We start from the raw sequence: 27,731 nt of genomic DNA, 5'->3' as shown, positions 1-27,731 counted from the left end.
ACCTAATGATATATTTCTGCTGAATTTGTAACGATGGGCTAACTGACCTGACCTCAAGCTCGTCTTATCATGCTCTACTGGTGTCCCTACAAACGTAAACTGTTAGCGCAGGCGAGTGGACCATTGCATTATCATCCATTAAAAAAACATAATAAGAGTGATATAGATTTAATGAATTCGTAGATCATTAATTCCTTGTTCCGCCTTGCATAGGTTTCGAAATTGCTGGTATAAACTCTATGGAGTTTAATTTAAATCTGTCATTACCATGGCCAAGCTTCGATCAGCTTTGATCCGAGGTTGGCCTGTCACGCGTCAGAATAATTTCCTAATGTCACAGCATACCAACTCTTGTCAATCAGCATTGATGATTAGGTAAGTAGATATGTATGTAGAATACAATTATATACATGTTGAGACACCAGAGGAGTGACCTAATTTTTATTTCAATATTAGCATATCTATAATCAACAATTGGATAAATATGACAGTTATTTAGACCTGTATAGTTATGTTATGTTATATGTGTAATATGTTACTGTCGGATTTAATTAATTTATATGCATACATGAGTATGTCTATTACAATTTGTTGTCAATATTACTGGAAAGAAAAATACTTAGCAGAGAAATATTTTTTTAATATAAAAATGGGTTTTGGGGTATTGTCAGGTGTTAACACCTCTAGCACTGCGAACTGTAAATATCTATTGTGTTCGTCCTTATTCAAAGTTCGCTACCTAGATCCGACAGGGACAAGAATTTAAGAATATTATTGGGAGAGATAGTTTTGTCTCTTCAGAATAGAATCTATACTTTCCAAAGGAGATATTTCGATTATGCATAAGGCGACAACGAAATAAAAAGTTAGAATAAAACCAACGAAAATTGGATAGATAAGACTACAGAACAGTGTGGAAAAATTGCGCGACATTGTTTTATGAGTGTAGATTATTTTAGTACGAACTTTGCCGTAGTGGAATAAGCGAAAAGTTTGATGAATAGTTACATTTTCTTGACTGTGGCGTCTTAAAAATAAAAAGCTTAATAAAAATATATAATATAACATATAGTCGTGTATTTCTCTTATAAAGCCATAAAATATTTACTATATATCATCCCGAACAACAGGTTATGGTCCCAGCACGCGTCCAATGCGTACACCTCCATACATTTATTTACGAGTAGTTGTGAAATATACCACACGGCAGTGCGAATATATTCTATGCGAAATATAGTATATTATATGCGAATAAATTCTTTAACTTGTAAATTGAACGCTTTACTATAGAGAAACTGCTTAGATAACATACTGTGGTGCAACCGAAATGCTTAGCATCTCGACTATTATCCTACTATACTCTACAGTTATAATAAATCAATTGACGATATCATAGTGTCAATAACATGCCCATATTTATTTTAATGTACTTAATAGTTTAGCGGGAAGGGGATTAGTAATGTCGACTAAAACTAATAACATCCACACTGTGGCCCCTGGAAATCCTCGTAATAACTTCCTGGTGAATTTGCTACGACTGTTTAACTAACCTCACCATATGCTCATATTATCATCTTCCACTGATGCCCGTCCAGGTTAAACCGTTACCTCGGTACTGTGCACCATTCCATTACTATTAATTGAAAAAAAAATTGTCTAGCAGTTTAGATTTTTCTTTTTATAGCGGCTACGTAAATATTTTCACGTGACGTCATAACACTATCATATCTTACATATCAGAATCAGTCAAGTAGTTGGTTGCTACGAGAGGTTAAAGAAACATTTTATCAACACACCTAATACGTACATATTTTATCTTAAATGTTATAAATAACACTCTACTTTTGAACAGCAATACAATGTCAAAGACATTCTAAAATAATATACCTAGTATATTTTTCCTCAAACTATATACCAGTTCCTTCTGATAGGTACTACCACTAAATTGTATCATTTATTTACTCAGTGAGAATAGTACATTTCCTATTGTTAATAAATACTACCATAGTATCATTACAGGTCATAATAGACTAAAATTACCTATATTTATATATTCATTTCTTGAGTAGCGTCAGTAGAGTAATTTTGAGTATTTCTTAGCAAATATAACATAAACAATTATACCTGTTACAAATAAGTGTATAAAGTCTTGAATATTTAGACTTATTATACTTAAAATATAAAGACTACACTATTCTAAATGGAAATTGTCTAATAAATTGTTATTTTTTAGTTAAAACATTCGCCTTCAATCATTGTAAAGCCAGATAGCAGCATGTACCATACTTAATTACTTTAAACTTACTTAAAAGTAATAAGGAACATGATTTCTAAGCATACAAACACTAAAATTTAATGTTCTTTTGCTATAATGTTAACAAACGGTCACACTCGATTTCTTTGGACCATAATCCACACCAAGATTTCTCTTTACAAAGTTGCAAGCGCGCGTAACGTACGTCCTACCACGCTGGGAAACAGCTCTATTAAACAAAACTAAACAAATGGCATTAAACTATATACGATTCAAATTACATTGACATATACGATATACGTTTATGTCAATGTAATTTGAATTATCTTTAAAAGATTTAGATTGCTAATTCGATTGTAGTTTTTTGTATAATAAACGACATCATGTGTCGCCAACTCAGAATCGATACTGTAAAAACATTACATGGACAAAATGAAGTAATTTTAAAGTAGCAAATAAAAAAAAAGCATGTAGAATAACAATAACCTAAATTGCTACTACATAACATGCTAAGTTTATAGTTGCAAATTACTATGATAACTGAAAAGATGTAAAGTTTGTGAGTTAGTAATCTCCGGTACTATAGATCCGTTCCTAAAATTCGTTTAGTGTTATTGGTTATACCATTTGTCATAATGATTAATTTAATAGAATCGGAGCTGCAATGAAATTTTTTGAACAAATAGAGAAAATGTGACGCATACGAAGTCGCGCGGGTTAGCTAATATAGTAATTATTTTACATATACAATATACTTAGATATAACATGCTAATATTGACTCTAGTGAGTACTCTATTGGTGGTACCTAAATAATATATTTTATCCAGAGAAAAGAAATTCAACCTGAATGTGTGTGAGAGTTTCAAATAATAGTGGGGCCAAATAAGGCTACATATATTTTTATTTCAAGTCCTATTAATAATTATTTTAAAGGTTCGAGGTTCACAGTCAGTAGAGGTGTGTAATTAAGATCAATTTCCGTTCGATCATGACAAAAAATTAAAACAAGTGCCCTTTATGTTTTAAGTTTTGTACGGTACTTGATCCAATTAACAAACAATTTCCAAAACTTGCATAAATTAAAAATAATTTTACAGTTATAGATATTTATAGCCTCGGAGGTGCGTTACCTACTTACACTAATTAAAACTGTATTTATTGGTCTACAAATTATGTTATTTGTAGTTATTCCATAACAACATAATGCAATTTCCAAAGACGTCGGCTAACAAAACAAATGAAGCTTCGATGTTATTTATTTTTTATACCATGCTATAAGTACTGGGATATGATGTGATATACCTACTAGATATATTGTGGATCAAAACTCGATTGAGATAAGTGTTATCGTAGGGAAAATTCTATTTATCGAAAATTAAAGATAAATGACTAAACTGAATTGGAAAGCGAATGAATTTTTTCATAATAACTACAAATGAATCATCATCAAAATGTTTGTAATAAACTAACAAATAGTTTCGGGCCAATTGTAAAAATGTAAAAATACAAAAAATGTAGTAAAACATATATATATATATTTTCAAACTATGCCAATGCTGTTGACGGCAGCTTGCCTTTACAGCTTCATCGAACGATATGAGAACGAGTACAGATGGCACTCCAAACCCGTGGAATAACTTTGAAGCGGCAGAGGGCTAACTCCTGCCTGACTGATACGACTTTATTTTGACAGTATCGGTAGGGGTTCCAACCTCGGCTCAGGCCATCATAATTTCGATATCTGTTTGAATACAACGGTGCATCGAAAGAAGGGGCAAATATAATATACTAAAATATATACAGTCTACGTAACGCGTTCATCATGTTGGTAATTATGTTTCTATTCTCTTATCTGTACTATAGGTGAAAAATTATTAAAACGGTTCAGTTGTTTTTGACTTTATCCATTACAAAATACAAACAAAAGTTCATATCTTTCCTCTTTGTTATAATTAATTTAATAATATATTTCAATTAATATGCATCCCGCCATTACGTTCACTTGTTTACTTTATAAGGAATCTTGGCGATAAACACGAATGGCGGAGCGTACGTCGCTATGTCGCCCAATAGAATCGTGAACAGAATCAATTATGATTCGATACCTCATTTTTAACTCTCAATTATAACAATCTATATACCATAAATATTGTATTATCACAGACTAATAGTTTGTAATAATATAAAGTTATATGTATTTTATTATTTATTTTCTCTTAATGACATTTCTATTTTACGTGTAACGAAGTAAGAGCGTATGTCACCACTTTTTTTTTTTCATATATAGATTGGTCGATGTCTTATTCATAATTTCATCCAATATCTCGTATTATTTTGTTCACATCTTATAAAAAGTATTTTTAATATAATACAATTATAATTTACGGTATTCAGAACTCCAAAATCTAAAATAAGCCAACGTCCTTGAAAAAATATATTTGGCAACATGAATCAGTTGGCAGTACTCAATTACTTACCTTTATTATATGTCCAAATCTTAGTCATCTTTCCAAGACATCCAAACGTCCGTATCGTCTATGAATCATTTTCACTATGTCGTAAAATTATAATTTGTTTTTAGTAAAATGTAAAAATACTTAGATTGTATCACATATGCTCTATCTATATAAAAAAAGACGAAGTCGAGGCTGAAAATAGATGAACAATAATACTGAGATGTGTAAACGCTTTATTTTTTATTTTAGTAACAGACAGTCATCATATAAATATAATATAATTATACAGAGAAATTTAATTATACTTTAGACATTACTTAATAGTAATTTTACATGTTACTTATACTTGTTACAATATATATATGTACGTACGTATTTTAAAAGAAGTACTTATGGAGAATAATTTCCTAGAACTTTATACATTTTGCGGTTACATTCTGTGTGTGGTATTAATAATAATAGGTACCTTATTATAAGAAGCTCTTACAAGAAATAAATGAATGTAATAATGACAAATTAATTAAAAATATTTGAAATAGGTAGCCAGCCTATATATATATATATACTATACTCTAGTAATAGGCCCTGGTTTAAATCGCTACGCCGCGCCGCGCCGCTTCCCAGTTATTGGAATTTTAATAAATGGGAATTATACAATTGTAGACTAATTATTTTTGTAAATTTCTTAGTAATTGCATTCATGCAAAGTATTTTTGGATTAAGTATTTTTTTATTATTCATTACAAACAATAAAAGAATCGCTTTATAATATCGCTTAAACCATTGACATGGTTCACCACAGGTCAGATGATATGGTCCAATCTATTTATATTTTGTCATTTATTGTCATACGAAAATTATGAAATTGAAATATATGGTAGAAAGTAGAAACTGTGTCGAATATATAAATTATGTTTTATTCTAACTGTTTAAGCTTACTTATTGATATAAGTAAGCTTATTCTATATCATTATAGATTGCGAATTTGTGGGTTTGAGTGTATGTTGAGGATAATCTTCGAAACTATTGCATGTCTACAGTGCTAATAAGGGTTACAATATTTAAGATCAGCATATATGTATACCCTTAATACAATACTGCATTAATTAAAACATCCTTTAGAGAAACTTTAGAGAAACGATAACTAAAACTAATATTTTAACTTTAAAGTATAGATTTAAACATTAAAAATTCGAGTTAATTAGAATTGCATTAAGCATGTGATATCGGTTTGTATGAAATAAGTTAACATTAGAATTGTTTTAATAAAAAAAGACGCAGTGAAATTATACCTAATCTCGTACGTACCAAGGTGATCATGATAAAATTTGTGAATATTACACAATACACACAAATGATACATTATCAGTTTATTTGCCATACTTCACAGTAGGTAAGTAAATATCATTTCAAAGATTTGTATTTGTAGCTGCATTATTATCTTCTGCAACGATGTTGTTGTGTATTGAGGAAAACTAGCGGAATAATGCCAAAAGATAATGCTGAAATAAACTTTTTTTTATTTAAGTGGAATGGCAAACAAGCATTTCATCTGATGGTAAGTGATAACCGGCGCTTATATAAATGGATATGACGTCATTATTTGACGCACGTTATACCACTCATACCTTCATGCCACCATACACTGCAATTAGCTTTATCATATGCCCCTTCAACCGCAACAAATCTTAAAAAGTAACGCTTGGTGGCCTACCTATAGATAAAGAGATGTAGAAAGTTTATAACATGATAAAAAAAATCTTACCACTTCATAATATTATTAAAGATTATTTGTCTGTGCTTCCCTTGAAAACATTTTTAATTTAATTATTTTTTTATTTCATTCTAAAGTTCATGCTTATATAGATAAATTGTGTATTAAATATTTACATTATTTACCTGTGAGTTGCTCTGTGCAGTGACACAACGCATCTGCGCCGTTTTAGAATGCAACCATGTGAAAAAAATATTTAAGTTTCTTTTGGCAATCAACTTCCATGAAAATATTCGTCGTATATTATGGTCGTTTGCTTAGTTAAGTATTTTTGTTATACTCTGTGAATATACTTATTCCATTACATGTACGTCTTATGTGGGTACATGTGAAGGATGTTTTATCTATGGTGAAGGTTCGTAGGTATCAGATACCAACTTGCTAGTAACCATAATCGAGCGTAAAAAAAAATGCAACACCAGATAGATGACTAATAATGTCAATGAAGAGCTGTCTTGTGTGAATATATAAAATAAACATAGTATTACGTCAGCCATACACTCATTCAATCAATATACATATTTTTTTATTTAAACATCACGGTTATACGTGGCGCCATATGATTGTACGTTATTCAGTATCGACGGATAGATATTTTATATATATGTATATATATATGTGTTTATAGTCTAATGAGAACTATTATGCACAATTACCTAAGTATATATTAATTGCTATACTTAATCATTCATGTCTTTATATGTACATACAGTAAGTGTAAAATCATTTTAGTATATATAAAATAAAAGATATTAGCGTTATTTTCTTTCTCTGGCGGTTAGGAGTACGCAGGAATCAAGCGTGCGCCCGCGCCGTCAGGCGGGAGTTGGCCTTCACTCGCTCCATAAGTGTTTCCACTGGTTTGGAGTGACATCTGCACTGGCCCCCTATTGTCTGGTGAAGCTGTAAAGGCCAGCAGCGGCTTAGAGCATTAGAGTAGTCCGGAAAAAGAAGCGCGCGCAGTTATGAGAGTTTGTATGTATTTTATGTGTTCACTCATTCTCACATGATTTAGTTTTCTACCTTTACGTTTTATCTTTCGCGCGCAAATCGAGTTTCGCGCATAAAAGAACGTATGTATTTATAAAGGCAGTTCATGCTGTACCATACTTAGATTTATACCAACCATTATAAATCAAATTATTTACATCTATTCATTCACGTTGCACAATAATAATTATTCGAACCTCTTAATTACTGTCTATCCAGATGCAATCGATCATTTTATGTGTTGTAAACTGTACAACTAATCTTTTATCTATGTTTAGTATATCACCAAAAAATATTTCAAACAAAAAGCCTCACTTATAAAACAAAACCAAATAGTACCTACAATAAATAAAAGTACTAACATAGAAAAAGTTTTATTACTTACATTTTTTCTATTACCATATTTACTCATAGTATTTACATTTACTAATCGTCCGATTAAATACCAGTGTCACTGCGTCAGTATAATAACTGTACTTACTTATAATAGAATTAGCCGTGACGAAAACTACTTTACCTATAAATATTAATATATAAACATTTAATTTTCATTAAAAAATATGATGATTAAGTTTATAAGTACTACTCTACATAAATCTCTCTATAGATATCAACAAAACAAATAAAATCGGTAATGTATGTGACTCATACACTTACGCAGTCATTTACTAATAGTTCCGAAACTGTTTTATCAGCTGATGGAAAAATATTAACTATTTTATAATCGTATATAAAATATAGCAGATGTCTGAAGTCTGAGAAAAAGATTAGGTACATACTAAAAATATAAGTTTTTTTTTTTATATTTTTGCAAGGCGTTTGAAATCAATGCATTCAAAATGTCTATATTATTTTTTCTATTGTTATAGTGATTATGACTAACCGTTGCACGAAGTAAGATAATTGATGTAGGTATTTTGTTTATTTTATACCATTATACCGGACCTCCCATATTTGGCGGACTAGGATTTGCACGAGTTTATTTAATTCACTCGTATGCAACAGTAATACAGATATGGATACAAATGACCCTTTGAGTATAGGGGAATGCAAAGTGTGGTATGGAGTAGGTTACGAGAGAAAGCGGTAGAAAAAATATGCCAATATAACAAGTTTAATAAACTTGTAGAATTATGTTATTACTATTTTAGTCTGGTCATCTGTGTACATATATGTACTAACGTTCCTCCCCTATTTCCGTCATTAAACAGCTTTCAAAGATGTCTTTCGGTAGAATGGTTGAAGAAAAACTAGTTAAATTACGAGATAGAAAACACCACATCTTAGTCCACTAAAATGGGAAAGCAGCAGTAGTACCACGGGCCACGTTATCCAAAACGCTGCATCTATATAATAATAATAATAATAATCTCAGGACAATTGACACAGCGCCATCTACACCCAAGTTAAGCTAGCTAAAGCTTGTGTTATTGGTACTAGATAACTGATACATATACATAGATTTTTTTTTGTAAATACATACATATTATACATAGAAAACACCCAGACCGATACAAACAATCATACTCATGAATACAAATGTTTGTGCCGTGTGAGGAATCGAACCTGCGACCATCGGTCGGAAAGCAGTGTGTTAGACCGCTAGACCACCGAGGTCGTCAGAGAGTCGTCTATATATCTGACGGAAACTTCTTAGTATCAACAAATTAACAAGTTGATAGATATTGCGACATCTTATGATGCGGGCATTTGTGTCTTTCTCTATTAGATACAAAAGTATATATAAAATGGAATTCACCGCCAAATTATGTCTATGCAATAGATATTAAATTATTTCAAATGTACATGCCCTTCTTACGTTATATTACAAATCATTTATTGCAAAATATTTTAAAGCGCATCGCGTCACGTTAAGATGAACAGATTATACTTAACGTTAGGTAATAGGAAAGTTAACGAACCTGTTAGCACAAGTTACAAGTACCCTTCGCATTACTTAAACGGTCTACACACGACACTAAAATTAGAAGCAATATCGAAGCAGTAGTGGGAAGCGCTCTGGATTGCTTCCTTGATAGACTCGTGCGTAGTGTTAATCACTACGCACACATACTATTAAAATAATGTTGCTCTTACCTCCACCACAATTTCTCCGATACTGCTCCTAATTTTATTCGTATGTAGGCCGTTTTCATTTATAATTTCCATCCAACCAATCCCACTCATTTCGATTCAATATCTGCCTGCGTGAACAAGATATGCAATGCCTCATGCGAGGCCTCAGTTGGATGGTCAGGTCAGTTCGCAAATCATGGTGAATATCGCATGCCGGCGGGATGACATGGTGATCGAACTGATAGGGTACATTGCTATCTGCGGTACATAAGTATGTCTGTAATAGATAAATAATTGAAGCAGCACCAGAGAATCATTCTCGAAAACTAGAGTCATTGGAAATAACTCACTCACAGAGCACTGCAACCATAATATACGAGTAGCCATTGGTCGGTGATATTTAAGGATAAGTAACACCTCTTTCAAATATTTGGAAGCGAGCACTCACATCTTTAGTATAGAGACTGTTGATTCAATGATATTATGTATTGCTTTAAATGTGCAATATACTACCAAGATATTATATTGTTTTATTATATATTAGTTTTATATGTAGGTACAAATCAAAAGGCAATTTTGTACCTACATTTAGTCATCACTGACAACCAAGAGTCAATAGTACCAAGTCCAATAATACAGATAAGTACAATGATTACGTTTAAGTAATATCTATTAAGTCTTTAAACAAAATGTTTACAGTAATCTAATCTAAATGTGCATGGAAAATTAAATTTCTGCAGACCGTCGAGTATTTCTAGGCCTTATATTTAAATTTAGACCCTTAAAAATAGCAAAGTAACGTAACAGTTAGATTCTCTTTTATTTTCGCTTAACAAAGATACAACTTGTGGATTATATAGTACTATTTTATATCGGCCGCATCCTGGTGCATTCTAGTGATATTCAAATTAACCTGACTTCATCCTCCATTGATGCTACGCCAGAGTTACCATTACCGTTAACGCATGGAGTGTGTAAGTGGATGGGTGGAATATTTCATTGTCATACATAAAATAAAAAAAAGACAAACATACGTATCAATACAAAGTTACAAACAGAGACTGATTAATTAATTATTATACGCGGCGATCGAACTTATGATCATTAGATGATGCTAAATCGCTAGATAGAGTAGATATAGTAATTTGTTAAATATAAGTTTATTACTCGCACCATACTTTTGTAATGATCATAAGAGTTACTCCGTTTTGCTTCAGTCCATAAATGGAGTTGGCGCGCGTTGTAGGTGGTAGTTACTTGCTTGCTCGGATTGAGTGAATTCCGATTTTGTATGAGCCTCGTAGTCGCACTATGGTTAGTGGCAAGGCATATATTTATCCGATGATTATTATATATGTAACACTGTTGTTTGACCGTATTTTCAATTTGTACCCCATAGTATTGATAACAAGTTCTAGCTACATTTTTATTTTGTAGCAAGGTATATAGAACCAAGTATGTATGTCTTAATATGTTTCAACAAAACTATATATTCATAGAGTACACCTACTTTCACGTAGTTCCTCATATAGTTGCGCTGTACTTTCAAAAGATAAATAGATAAATTTATTTATTAAAAGAAAGCTTTAATTTTTTTTTCCGAGTTTTAACACGAATAACATCATGAGATGACTCTCGTTTAGAACCTTTATATACCGTAAAATTATTCGTCATAAAATCTGTTTAACTATAATATATTATTAACGTGTAAACTAACGCGATAATTAAAAATAAGCTTCTTTTCTACTATTATTATATATGTAATATTAAATAAAAAAATATTGTTTAGCTACATACTGTAGGTATATTTTTAGTACTAAAGTAATTTATTGACTTCCCAAATATCTGTTTTTCAGATGACCTAATATGATAGAAGATAATTGATTAGGTATTTACTTCCGATACATAATATGTGCAAAAATTAAAGTGTTTACAGCATTAGAGAATTAAAGACAAGTATAACATACTAACACAAATTAATTATAAAGATCTATATCTATATCTATTTTAGAATTATGTGTATATGTAATAGAGGAAGAGAAGAAAACTAAATCAGTAACATACCAAATTAACTGCATATAATTATATGAACAGCTAATTAATACTACGTATATATAACAACTTGCTCCGTACGTTAGAAGTAAACTCAATGAAGCCGCCAGAGTGCAAAGTTTTAATGAACATGACTATCTAAGCCAATTTGCATTGTGCATTAAACCTCGTTAGTTGCAACTACCTCAGGGTTGCCAATCCGAAATAAAACAAAACTAAATTATACAAATGTTTGTATCGTGTAAATGTAGTTATGGAACCCGCGAACATCAGAAGTTTTTTTTTAATTTATTACAAGTTTCTAGGTCATCATCATTTGCTTCTTCTTTATGCCATTTATTTGCGGTCTGAGTAATATGTTTTTATCTTCCATTCATCCCTGTTCGCAGTCATCTCGATATTTTCTTACCATGTCATCTTTCACATAGTTCATCCATCTCTTATTTGGCCTTCCTCTAGCCTTATAATATAACCATCCACATTCATATGTAACACCTTCCTTAAAATATATTCTTTCCTGCGCATTACATGCCCATACCACAACAGATTTCTGGCGACTAGGCCCATATTATAAATACCTTACAGAGTAACATATATATTAATTAATATTATAATACCAATATATTGAAATTGATTCTGTGGTCACAGTACTGATGACGGCAATCTGCCACGGTAGCGCTGATACTAGTATATCCACTTCACCCCATTCGGCCAGTACTCCTCTTTCATGAAAGCGGCATGCTAAACCGATAGGCGACCGAGAATGACGTTGTGTTCGCTTTTTTTCGCTCGTTTCTCATACCAGTAAGACAAAAAAATCCTCTCAATGCCAACCGATCTCTTGATATTTTACAATTAACGCGCATTTTAGTTTATAAACAAGAGTGTCGTGAAAGCGATATACAAACAATGGTAGTTTTAACATCGAACATCCGTGGAAACCTGTCATGTTAGTAAACAGCTGTAGTTTATTATCTGCTGTTCTGTACTAGGTATGTTGAATTTAGTATGTTTTGTTAACGTATTGGAATTCGAGATTGTTGATAAAAATAAAATATCGCATATAATTTAGGATTGTCTCTCTCAAGAGATTCTCATTATCATCATTTTCTGTATCTATCAATAGGTTGATCATAGAGTACTTTATTACCAGTATTTATTTACTTATGTATCATAAATAAATCAGCCTATTGCAATCCATTGGTGGAAATAGGCCAAAAGTGATTTCAAAATTACAGTACGAATGCCTCGGTGGTAGAGCAGTTTATCACACCGCTTTAATTCCGATGGTCGCTGGTTCGATTTCTCGCAAGATAGAATCATTTGTATTCATAAGTATGGCCGGTTTCTATATATATTATGTATTTCTGTATTAAAAATATATTTAAGTTTTATTATTAGTTGTTCCCTTCCCATAATACAAATTCGGCTATTCGGTTTGAAAAAAAGTGTGTATTTCCGCCTCACCTATTTCAATCCTCAAGCTTACTTTATAAGAAGTGTTTTGATTAAAGATCGTGGAAAGTGACATGAGCTCCGCCGACATGAACATGACCCTTAAATTAGGAATGAATGAAAATGGAATAAGTTTAATAATGTTGTAGTCTAATTAAGTTATGAATATTGACTGTTGAAGATTATTATTCGTATAATCAGTCCATTCTACTTCCTACATAATATGTTAACAACAACAAAGAGTGAATAATAAAAACATTAATTATTAAAAATGGCTGTTAACGTCCAGAATAAGTAATAAAATATAAATGATGAGTTACAAGTAACCAGTGAGCATTTATTCATTCAATAAACCGATGTGACTCCAGGAAATAGTATGGAGAGGCCATTTTATTTATAATATATTGTAAGTCATGTTTAATTTTAAAACGGCGCTGTTGGCGTGTTTATTAATTGTAAAATATATTTTTCCTTTTTATTTAACGGAAATCGATTAATGATATTTAATTAAATTTTAATAATGTGTGCCGGTATATAATTATGTAAAACTATTATAAAAAGCGAAAGCAAAATAAATTTGCGATAATATTGCAATAATTATCTGTTACCGCCTCGCGAGGAAATAATCGATTGATTTCATTCGAAAAACATGCATGACATTTTGATAAATTAATAAGACCTTAACACGAATTTAATTAGCTATCTGTGTAGATAATCGATTTCATTTTCCATTTTTTAATGTGATGTTATTGTCGTAATAATAATAGTAATAAATAAAAATAAATAAATATTCCTCTTCTTAGATTAGGCATTTATGACCTCCTACTATATTTGTAAATATAGTAGGAGGCATCTATCTAAATCTAATTGAGAAAGAAAATATTACAAGAATATATTTTCACATATTTATATAAATAATCTTGATCTTAATTTAGTATTTTATAAGAACAAAAAAAGAATTAGCGAAATCGCTCTAATAAATACGTCATTTAAATATATTTTAAATACGAAATACAGTATTTATGATGTAAAAAGAAGAAACCTATTTTATTTTTCTGCATTTCTATTATAAACTAATTGAAACGCGATAACAATTTTATCGATATTTCCGTGTAGTCGAGAGACGCGATTATTCGTACGAATCGAATTATTCGCCATAACATTATTTCACCGTGCGATTATATCTTATTGATGATAAAATATTCAGTACCGTTAACATGATATTGTGAAATATTGGACATAAGGAACAAAAGCCTACAATTTAAATCAAACCTTTAATATATTATTACTTTCTTCTCAACCGACTTTTTAATACATTAAAAGAATTTAACTTAATTGTAACTGATGATATTGCCATATTTGTCTCATTCAACTATTTTCTTTCAGATTGAACTGTAATAAAACTATTATATAAATTAAAATATTCCATTGGCAAACACTAAATGCAGGTAAAGATAAACACCACACATTTGGGAACATTTAGGAACCTCGGGTCCAATGGAAAATAGGCCTAGTGAACGCCGACATTTTCGGCCCTACGCTTATAGCCCTAAGCTAGGTTCTCAATTATACAGGACTGCTCGTAACATTTTAAATTTTACGACGGAGCCTTTCCATTAAAACTTCCTACATACCATGTTTCGTAGAATTGTCCTTCATAAACTAAAGCACATAAAATGAGGTCCGCGACACTGAATTTACAATGGATAATATACTTATTCATAATAGAGTCTGCACAACGATGCTGGCGATAAAAGTAAATTTCTAGGCGAATTTAATGTATGTACATATAAGAACATATATACCTACATAGACTTTGTTGTCTGGAAGTCGCTTACGCGGGTACTATCTCACCTTTCAGTCGACAAGTGAAGAGATATGGCAGTAAAATAGTAAAAGTAGAGAGGAATGATATTAGTTCTTCGGAATAGTATTCTGTTCGAACTATGGTGTTGGTTGGACCAGGCCTTTACAACCAAACAAAAAGTGGGAGAGAGAACAGAGGACATATAGACATATAGTCGTTTATAAGGATTTTTATAATTCTAAAATACACAAACACATGCATACTACAAGGATATAAGGAACGAAATGAAACGAGAGTACAAAAATATAGTCTCTAGTTTTTTTTTTAATGTTTATGTATGTAATTATTGCTATCAATTAATACCTATATTTGTATTATATTAAGATAAGATTGATTTTGTTTGTTATGGACTATAAGTAGTTTTCTCGTCAATATATCAAGCATTCAATAGTAATTTAATTACGACATAATTTACGGAATCAGCACATTAAAATATAAAACTAAAAATGCTTATAGACATTTCAATATAAACATATATAATATTATGTATTGAATTAGGCGTCAATACCAATCCATTACCTAAAATAAATCATTTCAAAAGTAACTAATGGAAAGATATCACCTTTAATATAGGTCATTCGAAATGAGGCTCTTTTGTAAGGAAGGTCGCAGCGGCGCCGCCCGGACTTCTTGTAACTGTGTCACAAAATGCCACCTTTGTCAGGCTATTGTGATGTAATTTGCAATCATGTTAACAATCATGTTACGATGATTGACAATTCGTACTGACAAAGTATTTACATCTGCGATTCTGTAAAATAAACTCTATCCACTAATAACTAAGAAACATTGTTATTGTGCTAATATGTTTGCGTATAAATCAAGCCAATATATTTTTTTTATCAGTGTTCAGTAAATAACATAGTGCATATCCAAAATGCCCATACAATGTCTCGAAAATCAACTAACGCTTTATACTTACATACGGTCGTATTTTATGAGTAAAAAGATACTATTTTCTCATAAAATATGGTACCCTGTCTACTAAGCTGTTGGAGCAGCAGTGGAGGACAATATGTTGAGAATAAATGAATGAAATCACATCCCATTGCAGCGTATTCACAAGTAATTAACCACGATTATTATGGGGAATGGCGTGGAGCTGGATCTGATAGGTTACAGTAGCCCCAAATACAAATACTCGTAAACCTGTTGTCCAACAAATTAAAATTTCAATTCGTGTCGTCTTACTTCATTGAAGTAGTTCCACTTTACTGCACCCTTAAAGGAAGCGGTCACTAGACATGGCTGGGAATAATAAATTAATCACACAAAGATAAATATGCAATAAATACGGTACCTACGTATATAGCAGTGAAGTAGTCATTACATATCATAACCCGGACCATGTTTCATTTGATAACATACTTTAATGTTTACCTAACATATAAATAAATGCTTCAATATCAAACAAATTTTTAAAAATTACTTTATAAAATCTAATAAATACCTATTGTGTTTTATTAGATTGTATCAAGTATTTTTAAGAGATAGTTTAACCTCAAGTTTAACTAATTTAACTAAATGTATACTATACTTTGTATACATCACATAAGAAAGAGGGTTGAGAGCGTTCTCAAAATGAAAAAATTCTCAGTTCTTACATTTTCATCGAGTAGCATGATACTCTATATCCATTCTCAATAAATTTACTATACAACATTTTAAAAAATTTTCAACTCGAACCAACTCGTTCTTGAGATTAGAGCGTTCAAACAATTAGACAAGCAAACTCTTTAACTTTGTAAGATTAGTATAGACTAATTTACAATATAGATACCTCTTCATTGTTAAAAGTTACCTTGAACTCCAGTGCTAACTTCATTGCTAGATGTGTACATTTTTTTCGGTCGATGTCAGTGTTTTTTGTACAAAAAAAATATTTTTTTATTGTTAAAGTTTAAAGTCCATGTAACCCAAGTGACCAGTCACACAGGTTTGTCAACAAAACGCAGGATGTTCGCATGAACTATGTACCGTCTAGTGCTTTACCGCGTGTATCCGGTACGCGGTAGGCGTATCGCGTCATTCGCGACGCATTTCCAAAGCCTAGATTTTTTTAATGGATAATAATGGAATATTGTTCCCGCCTGCACTAACTCTGGCGGGACACTAGCGAAGGATGATAAGATAAATATAAGATCAGATCTGTTATTCTATTGTCACTTTACTAGAAGTTTATCACGGTGGTTTCCAGGGCAAACTGCGTGGAGGTTAACCTGACATAGTACATTGCTAACCATGGAGTCATCAGTCCACATTACTAACAATTCCCTTTCTCTACTGCATAGACTATATTGGCATGCAATTTTAATTAAATAGCTCTACTTTTGTTTTCCAATAATAAAAATGTCCCAGAACCAAATTCTGTGTGAATTGTGTCACATTATAAGACTATATGGTAATACTATAATATACGTTAAGTGCCTAAATTAGTAAAGATATGTTAAAGAAAAAGAAGTTAACAAATTTATATTATAATTTCAAATTTAACTTTAATTCAATGAGGTGTTGCGGCCATGCTCTGCTGACATTTAAGTATTTTGTGTTTAGTATTAGATTCTCTTATCTGTGGTATTAGGTAACTGTGGTGCGTACACTTTAGAAAGTTATGGGTACATAGAAATTGAATAGTTTTTTATACAATATATTATAATACGTATTTAGTGTTATAAAAACACTATTTATGTGGTAATACTTATACAATTCTTCTTTCTAATTATTTATGTAATTAAAAAGTTGCAGGGCAAATATTCGTTTGTTGAATTGTGACTTAATTTTTATTCATTTTTATATTAATTCCTGCTATTTAGTAGTATTCACACATATTTTGACATATAAATGTAAGTTACAACATTTGTTTAAAAGAACAACACTTCTTCTTGCAGATATAGTTATAGATTACCAAAAGTGTTCAAAAGTGCGTAAATTTAAGTTTATTTATATAATAAATTTTTCTATTCTATTTATGCTGATTGACATGTTTAATAACATTTTTCCTTCTTTGTTTCCAGTTGCCGTGAACGTGGACGATCGGTCGGTCTGCGTGGAAATCTGTGATACTGCTGGACAGGTGAGTACAATTCCAACAATATTTTATTTATATTCAGGATGGGGAAGGAATTTCACAACAATTATCCGACATAGGGTAGGCAGATGAATAATCCCATTTAAATGTCGTGTTGAACGCAACACTTGACGTGTCCACATATGAATGGTTTCATTTTTTCTGTTTTTTTTTTGTTTCTGTCAGCATTTCACGTAAGAAAATCTCGTCAACGATTCTATTTATAGTCTACCTATTTATATTAAAACCTTCCGGTTTCCTAATCAAGAACTCCGTTCAGGAAAAGTCGGAGGATAAAGTTTGCACTATCCTTATCTGTCAATGTCAGCATTAGTTTTTGTGATTCATAGAATAATTATACACTTTATTTCCAATTCGTTGTAGATACATTATTCATTGCGCTCATAAACTAGGTGTATTAGTATACGAGTAATTTAGTTCCTTTGACTTTGACGTAATGCTTGAAAAGCGTATGACAAAATTCCGCTATTTAAAATAATTTCCGTTTAAAAAAGGGTTTTTTTTTAATGTAATGCAAACAAGCCGAACGTGTTAACATTAACAGCACTGGGGACTTCACGTCTTCATGTGTTGTCATTTTAGAGGACTAAAATATTAATATCCTGTAATAATAATAAATAATAGTAATTTCATACTTTATCTCTCCTCGCTTTCTACAGCTTACAAAGCAAAGCAAGCTGTTTGGCGGCTGAAATAGGCGAGTTAGAGATAGTATACACGCAGATCACTTTGTACAAAGTGTACGATGTCTTTTTTCATAAGTTTTTACACAAAGTCGTGTAATAGTCACTGAGTGGAGAAGTATTTCAATTATGCATAACTACAATTATTGTTAAATAAGCACTTCCTATTTCCTCCATACTCACTCACTTCCTCCTTGATGATAAAGAGAAGGAAACAAGCCTAAATGTTACCTGAAAGCAAAATTAATAGTCGTGTTTACATTAAATATTTTTACATAAAAACATTCGTACACGTTGTAAACTTCACCTTACCTTGCAGAGGTTAAAAAAATGTTTTGCTAATGCTTGTGCATGTTAATGTCAAAACGACTTAAGCGACTTCAATACAAAACAATGCAAGTTTTGTGTTCTAATAAATAAACGCAAAAAAGGGCATGGACCTTCAATCTATGGACAATAAGGACGTATCAATCGGTTCAAAATAAATATTCTTTTGTTTATTTAATAAATGTAATTATAATAGTACCTAATATAGTAAATATAATTAGTAGGTAACAGTTTTTTACAACACATCTAATTATCTATATCTTATTAATAATTTTATAAACGCGAAAGTTTATGAGTAAAAGACCATATAAATACTTATGAATACATGTATATAGATATAATAAGACGGTCTTAATGTAAAATCATTTTTTTCAAGGCAACTTTAGACTACATAGGACGTTAAACGAAATTTCGCTTTTCCATAATATCGCTTTAATATATTTTATCATTAAAAAACCGGGCTAACGTTATGTATGTATGTATTTCTACATATAAAGAATTATAAGTGTGACGCATGTCAAATTGAGTCATAGACACGTCAAGGACTCACAATCTAATAAACAAACAAACTTTACATTTTTAACATTATTTGCTATTTCCACGAGCTCTTACCTGAACGGGTTTTGTTATCTCTTTTTTTATATCTGCCATGGCAAACATGCTGAGAGTCACCTGTTGAAATGTAATAACAATCCGCTTTAATTTTTTTTAAATAAGGGATGATAATGGGATGGTGCACTCGCCTGCGCTAACAGTATACGCTGGCGGGGCATGAGTAGATATGATGATGATAAGATGAGTACGAGGTCAGGTCAGTTAGCCCATCGCGGAAAATTCGCCATGAATTTAACATGATAGTTTCCAGAGAGATCCGCGTGGAGGTCAACCTGACATGGTACATTACTAGTAATGGAGTTGTTAATCCACATTACTTACAATCCCCATCCCCCCACCTTTTATAAAAGTACCAAGGTGCTATTAAAAATGATAATACTAGTTGGGAAAGCTGGATGTTACGCAGATCTCACGAACGCAACCTCTCAAAATTTTCACACGAAAAAAAAACAGCACGTGTATTTACGTTATGAAAGGTATTGGATCGATTTGATCAAACATTTGCCATTTTTTCGACTGTTCAACAATAGTCGCACATTGTCGGTTCCCATAGTTTCTCTACCTGTGGCTTTACGATCGCACCTATTGTGGCAGCTCTGCGACGCTGTAATTGTCAACACATGCTTCCGTCACATTTAATTTTAAATTATACATACGTGTTTCGCGTGCGTATACTTTTCCATTAAATTACGTAAACGTCACGACATGCTAACAACTTACAACGTAATTACATACAAAGTAATTCTTAAATACACTGAATCTATGAAACGTTTTTAAATAAACAAATATTTTTCAACCGATTTCACAGAGGCTGTATCACGGCTCAATTTCGTTTGTTATATGTGTTATTATCACGATCAATAAAATCTATTAAAACGGTAATAAAAGTAATTACGATATCAGTGTTCTTGCGGTTTTACACACCGGATTGCTTCCGATGGTTGTGAGTTCGATTCCTTGCATGGTACAAAAATTCGTATTCATGATTATGATATGTATTTGTCTGGATGTTATCCATATATATATTACATACATATTATACAAAAATATTAAGTATTTTATCAGTTGTTTAGTAGCCATAATACAAGATCTTTGCTTGAGATTAGATGGCGCTGTGTAAATTGTCCTGTGTTAAAATAGAATAGATCTAATGTGTTAAAAATTGAAATATTAATGAAATACTCGCTATCTTAGAGAAACCCTGCCTACTTAGGGAGAGAGCGGCCCCAAGACTTGCATTGCCTAAAGGCCTTTACTTCGCTCAATCCGACCCTGGCCAGTGCAATTTGTACATCAATTATATCAAAATAAATCATGCAATCTAGCAATTCCAATCAAATAATTGTAGTTGTGTAATTATTCGTTATTTTCAGTGATTCCAACACAGTATTACATGTCCTTATATGGTATCGACATAGCGAAGGGAGATGTTGCACAACAAATTCGGCAGATATATTAGGCAACATAAAATAGTGCTACAAAGTGCTACAATTGTATGCTGCCGTATCAATGGGCCACTTTCACCATGGCCACCGTTTCTGTTAGCAGTCGCTCTCTAAAAAATGCTCCGTTTTAGTTTTTCATTAAATGTTTCGTAATTCAAAGGCTTCATTGACGTAAAATTGAAGTTATTCAAATGATGATATTCATTTCAATTTGATGGCATGTTGAAAATAACTGTTATTCGATATACACTATCTACTTATCTGTATATTACTACTATATACGTGAACAAAAAGTTTTTACCCCTCTTTATAAAAATTGAGCAGACGGGTAAATGTAAAATTTCACACACTTGTCATTCGTTTCTATAACATGGAGTACAGAATACTGATTTTTTTTTTAAATATGCATTAAAAATACATTACCTAAATCAATAACAAAAAACATTACTCACATTAAGAAGTATTTGACACATACATGCATTGGTTTTTTATTTACTATTACAATCTATATATTTCTTATTGCTGATTCAAAGAAATTTATATTTTATATTATAGTCGTATTTCGACTACTGGGCGATCACGCGTAAGATGAGATAGAGCGGACTATTTCGCAGAGCAATTACAGAGTTTATACTAGACAAATGGCCATCTAAACGCCTACATTGATTACAAGTTTAAAAAAATAACTCCTAGACTACCTATAATAAACAGAGAAAAATTATCTTTATAATTTACTTTATTTTACTTTTACCTTCAATCCATCCTGTAAGATATTGTGGTTAATTACTTAGGAATTTGTCACGATGTGCCCACTAAACTGACTTCATGTCCTATCATACTCCACTGGTGCCACACCAACATCTACCGTCCAACCCGTATACCGTCAAAGCCCCAACAACCTACACAGGGTTCGCACGGGCGTATCTTGAGTCTATATTATTGAGTCCTTTAACTTTTTTAATTTCAATGCAGCCAGTGTTGCAACCAAATATACTCTAGAAAGTTTAGAGGTGAAATAAGTTTAAAAATCCATTAGGTATTTTTATAAGTATTTTGACATTATCTGTTATAAAATAAGTTTCCTCTTTATCATAAAAGTTTATATATAGCTAAGAGAATATTATAGTTGAGATAATAGAGTAGGTAATGAGTATGAGTAGTTTGTATAAATTTGTAAATAAATTCTTTCCAGGACTCAATGTCGCCTCTCCGATCGCTGTGCTTCCCCGGCACAGATGTGCTAATGCTGTGTTTCTCTGTGGTGCGTCCAGAGACATTTAAGTCCGTCGCCGAACGGTGGACGAAAGCTGTTGCTGGTGTTAAGGCGCCCCTAATCCTTGTCGGTACACAAAGTGACTTGGCCACGGAACCACGAGTGCTGCAATCATTGCGAGTAAGTCATGTATTTAAATATTCATCCTACAGTAAAGTGTCATGTCTAAGACGTATCGTCTTGGACACGACACTAACCCAAAGACTGCTGATATACAATCGGTCAACGCCAGCGATATATGCTGGTGGTGCACCAGGGAAGGATGATAGGATAGGCTTGAAGGCAGGTCAGTTAGGCAATCGTGGCTAATGAACCACGATAGTATCCACGGGAAGCTGCGTGAAGATGGACCTAACACAGTACATTGCTAGCTGTAATCGTAAAAATCCGCTACCCCCGTCGTCAATTAACATTCTGAAAGACTCCGATTAGCCCATTCGATAATAAACCTGACGACTGACCGACCGTATGTATCGTCGGGCTAATAACAATAACTAAAATAATAATACTTAATCGGAGTATTATTATTTTATTATATAGCAGTTAAATAATGTAGCACTTGAATTATTCTTGATCTGTTAAATTACGAGATGGTTATAAGTAGATAGGTGTACCTGTTTCAGATATAACAGACTTTTATTTAAAATGGACTAATCAATTATAATCTCTTAGTGATAATACATTATCTAAGATAAGCACTCTTTATTCCAGTAAGCACCTAATTTAAAAATACGTATGTAGTATCACATCTTATCAGTCAGAGCGAGTTAGAAAATTAAAAGTCGCGACGAAATAATATAATTTTATAATACTCTTCTGAAACAGACTTTAACATAGTCTTAGGTGGCTACATCTGTTTCTGCCGCCTACCAATTTCCTTTGTAAATCATGTTTTAGTCAAAGAGCAATATGGCAATAAAATTACAGTAACACAACAGTCATCAGAAATTATAAGGCATGGGTAGTAGGGGCGTTACATGATGACGTGATGTCCGTAGTGCTGTCTAATTTCTAGGGTTAGATATATTTATTTATTAAAATAATTGTTAGTATGTACCTAAACGTACTTTTTCTTTGTTATACTAAGTTATTCGTTTCTTTTTCAGGCCCGTGGAGAACATCCAATCACAGAGATGGAGGCGCGAGCACTTGCTGCGAAAATTAACGCAATTTACATAGAAACCTCATCGAAAACTAGAAAACAACTAAAAGATGCCTTCGACGCTGCCATCTTGGCTGGCTTGCCCGTTATACAGAACAAGAAGCCATTTTGGAAAAAAATGTGTTGTATATGAAGTCAATGGGTTTCATCTTTGATAAACTTTAGACATTTCAATTATGTTATGTAACATATAATTTTGTTCAAGAGAACGATTGAATTTCTACAATAATTATACGAACCAAAGCGAGTAACAATACCTAGTAGGTTGCAATAGACAAATATTTTTATTGCACTAATTTAATTTCGCTGAATGTTCTATGGGATAGGTTTCGCTAGTTTTAAAATGACTTATTAAATACCTACAGATTATGTTATTCTACTACTTGCGGTATCTTTTTACCAAAGATTGATCTAATTACTTGCTGAACCTATTTCATTATTAACTGCTCGAACTAACTTTTTTGTTCTACAGAAACATAAGAAATTCATATGCGATTAATTAATTTCTGTATGAATAAGGTACCTACAAATCTCGATATTATCATTTATCATAAACACATGAAAATCAATATAAATTAACATAGTATTAATATCCAAAAATAATTACAGTTGGTTACAAGCTCTAAATAAGTAGATACTGTTACAATACGTAGTATCTAAATTTTAAAACCTAAATAGAGACTACTTACTAATTACTAATTCATATGCTAGGATCTGAAACTAGACCAAAATTTATATTGATATTTAAAACTCAAAATTATAAGTCTAAATAAAATCTAAAAAAAATCTAAGTAGGTGCTTAGAACCACATATATACTTTGAACGGTGAAAAATATGAGTCAATCGAACCCAACAGGAAAAAACAATATGTAACGTACCGACCGAATGAGATGAAGATAGTAGTAGAAATATCCTCCAATATTGTATATACCTAGACCGAAAACTATTTATATAATGGTCTTATATTACTTTAAAACTTAGGTATCTATATGCGGTTTTAGAGTAGCCTCGACTAAGGTTGCTAATATACTTACAGTTGGTTAATCGTAAGGTTGTTGCATCTCGGAAAACATGACAACTATATCATGCAGCTTATATCATCAGTTTATGACAGATTGAATTCTATTGGCTTATTGAATTGTATAAATATATCAAAATAAGTTATGGAGAGGCGAGCTCTGCTCATGATCTAAAAAGTTTGAAAAAGTGCCTTATTGTCTTAAATGTTGATTATGAGAATTAAATTCGTATTTAATAAAATTATTTTATAAAAAGTGATTTATCACCGCTGCAAATTCAGGGCCTCCATAGGAAGCTCGATAATAATGAAGTGTCTTCGTATTAAATAAATTATATATTTCTTTTACCTTTATGAAAACTGTAGGTTTCTAATAAAATAAAAAAACTTTACATTGTATGGCTTTTTTAATATCAAATAAAAGCAAATCAATCAAATAATCCTATTTTCATAAATGCAGTCCCATACATGGGGAATTGGTTTGTATTAAAAAAATATTACAGATTTTCTGTTTGCTGTACCTAAATGAAAATATACCTATCACCGGAAATTAGATGCACTTTTAATTTATTTAAATATCTAATATTGTAATGTTTAGTTATATATCTAAACTGATTAATGTACAGTAGGTATATTACAATTAGGGTAATGTTGTATTATGAATAGTTATTTTGTTTTACTGTCTGTATGTGTATATAATTCCGATCATAATTATGTTAATGTTGTTTTGATACTCAATTCGAACTGATAATTATATTTTATTACAATTTAAACTTCTTTTTATTTTCCATGTCCCAGTTCCATTTTCCAGATAATTTCAGATAAAACAAATATCATATTATATTGTCCTACCTCTAGGTCTTCCGTTCCATATTTTTCTCGTTCATTCTATATTTTTTTCTTAATATATTGCCCATTTATCGGAGGCGCATAACATAACATTTTAAACCATTCTGAATCGCTTATGGAAACAGATAATATATATTTTGACTCTGAAATATAAAGTTTTTAGATTCTATAGGATCTAAAAACTATATACCTACTGCTAATAAATTTTTAAATATGAATACCTACGGGCTATGAACGCGAGATAAAAACCAATTTCGATTGCAAAATATATACTATTATATGTATATCTTGATACCTACATGAAAATAACATCGCTTACCGAAAGAGTAAAGATAACAGAGGAAGTGCGTTGAGTTATTATTCGGTAATTTGAATTGATTATACTATTGTTTTTGTGCTTATGAACAGAAACTCGAAATTATACACGCCGCGCCGTCGTTATTTAAAAAAATATAACCGTCAAGATGACTATATGTCAGTCTATTCTCATTAATTTCTTTGACGCAGTGACTGATATCATGCATTCATTCCTTCATTCTTTACTTCACTTTTCTGTAAACAAGATGATATTTTTGTCACAAAATTAGAAACGAAGAACATATTTTGCTTCTAAAGCAAACTAGTTTAAAAATTTAATTTAATTTCAGTTTATGCCATTTCAAGTATCTCTATTACTTAGTCTAATAAAATGACTGAAGAGATGACAGAAGTTGAATTATCAGACAGAATAGATGACAGTGAAACTAATAATTTTATTGTTATGGAGTCACAAAAATATTTATATTACTCTGAAAACGAAAATACTGAAAGTATTATACAAGACACAGAATTGTTAAACACTGAAGACCAAGAGCCTGAGGAAAAGAGACCACAAAATAAAAGTGAGGTTATACGTTCAACCAGACTGCCGATGGCGCGTATAAAAAATATAATGAAAATGGATCCCGACGTGAGTGTAGTATCTGGCGATGCGGTATTCTTAGTTACAAAGGCTACTGTAAGTATTATTTGCAAAAAAATTTTTTTTAAATTTCATGTTTGGTCATATTTTTTGTCAAATCTTTTAAAGTTTTTATAGTGCTCTAATGATTTGTATATATGTGATACTTTTTATTCTTCTTTGTTTATGTTTACATGTAAATTATAAAATAAAAATAATACCACTACTATTTGAGACATATGTTAGTTATTTGCAATGATTATATGAACTGTGAACATACTAAACCAACACCAAATAATGGGAGAATGAGAAGGCATTGATAATGAGTTATGAATATATTAAATTTCCACACTAAATTTTGGTGTAATTGTTCATTGTTTATATTTTTTTACAACACATCCATGCAAATAAAGTATTATGATATTTATTTTAGGAACTATTCTTGGAGACAATAGCAAAGGAAACATATTCATACACAGCCTCAAATAAAAGAAAATTAATATCGAAGAAGGATTTAGATTTAATCATCAACAAAGTAGACTGCTTGTGTTTCCTAGAAGGTGCAATGGACTTCTAAAAGTATCAGTGATCTGTTACATAAGGATGAAGTATATGAGGGACTGAACAATCTAAATCAAATAATCTAAGTATTGACATGGTCATAACTGATGCAGAATGAAGTTTTGACATTGTATTTAATATGTTTGTATAAAGTCAAGCAAGATCTCATCAATTTCACCCTCCAAACAGCTTGGTTTATAACTGTTTTGATTGAAAGGTGAAGCAATGAAATTACTGGATATGAAGACATGACATTAAACTTCTCCAAGATCACAACAATTTTTTTTTATACTATGATGGTAGGAAGCAAGCTTACATCCTATCTGGTTATGGTAAATGGTTACCATAGCATATGGATGCTTAACATTTGCCGACCCTTTATAGTATCCTTCATATAGCCTTCTTGAAAAACCCTATACTGTAGTCTATTGAGAAAACCTCAGCAGGTAGTTTACACCACAATGAAAGTGTACCATGATAATGAGGGTCACATGTCGTGGAATATCAGATATACTGTTCATGTATATAAGTGATGGTCACCAGCTGGCTGTCAGCTTGATTACATTCCAGTTACCCAAAAAGTAAATGACACCCAAACAATGGGTATTGTTTTATAAGTGTCTGCTAGATTTTTCTACATTTCTACTGTTATATATTGGTGTTGCCATTCTTACACAGTTACTATTTGAGAAAACAATAAAAAATAATCAGTAAACACTGAAATAGTTTTTATCTTTCTACATACCTTTACCACTATACTAATATTGCCTTCATTTGAGACTGTTTTTGTGTCTGTCATATTTGTTTTAAATTATTATTATTTTGGTTAAATAAATAAAAGTATG

General features: G+C 31.5%; 2 protein-coding genes across 2 annotated transcripts in view; both read left to right on the top strand.

Moving 5' to 3' along the window:
• The window catches only part of LOC131847059 (uncharacterized), a 50,583-nt gene extending 26,931 nt beyond the window's left edge, over positions 1–23,652 (top strand). Inside the window, exons 2-4 of the mRNA XM_059196507.1 lie at positions 17,940–17,998; positions 22,276–22,476; positions 23,463–23,652. Coding sequence (XP_059052490.1) covers positions 17,940–17,998; positions 22,276–22,476; positions 23,463–23,651 — 449 coding nt within the window. The 3' untranslated portion in view covers position 23,652. The remainder of the gene's footprint in view (positions 1–17,939; positions 17,999–22,275; positions 22,477–23,462) is intronic.
• Positions 23,653–25,922: 2,270 nt separating this feature from the next.
• On the top strand, positions 25,923–27,273 carry LOC131847085 (DNA polymerase epsilon subunit 4). The gene is made up of 2 exons (XM_059196542.1): positions 25,923–26,382; positions 26,759–27,273. The coding sequence occupies exons 1-2, from the start codon at positions 26,074–26,076 to the stop codon at positions 26,900–26,902; spliced, it is 453 nt and encodes a 150-aa protein (XP_059052525.1). The 5' UTR covers positions 25,923–26,073; the 3' UTR covers positions 26,903–27,273.
• Positions 27,274–27,731: the final 458 nt, after the last annotated feature.

Source organism: Achroia grisella, unplaced genomic scaffold (genome assembly GCF_030625045.1).
Source record: "Achroia grisella isolate CSIRO2021 unplaced genomic scaffold, CSIRO_AGI_Agris_v1 utg515, whole genome shotgun sequence".
NCBI classification, from domain to species: domain Eukaryota; kingdom Metazoa; phylum Arthropoda; class Insecta; order Lepidoptera; family Pyralidae; genus Achroia; species Achroia grisella.
This window is presented reverse-complemented; position numbering and strand designations above follow the sequence as displayed.

Bases quoted from the DNA above. Each gene is read 5' to 3' on its own strand.
- LOC131847085 (XM_059196542.1), top strand. From the start codon at position 26,074: ATGACTGAAGAGATGACAGAAGTTGAATTATCAGACAGAATAGATGAC. The intron at 26,383-26,758 runs GTAAGTATTATT...TATTTATTTTAG, and splicing joins TCTTAGTTACAAAGGCTACT to GAACTATTCTTGGAGACAAT.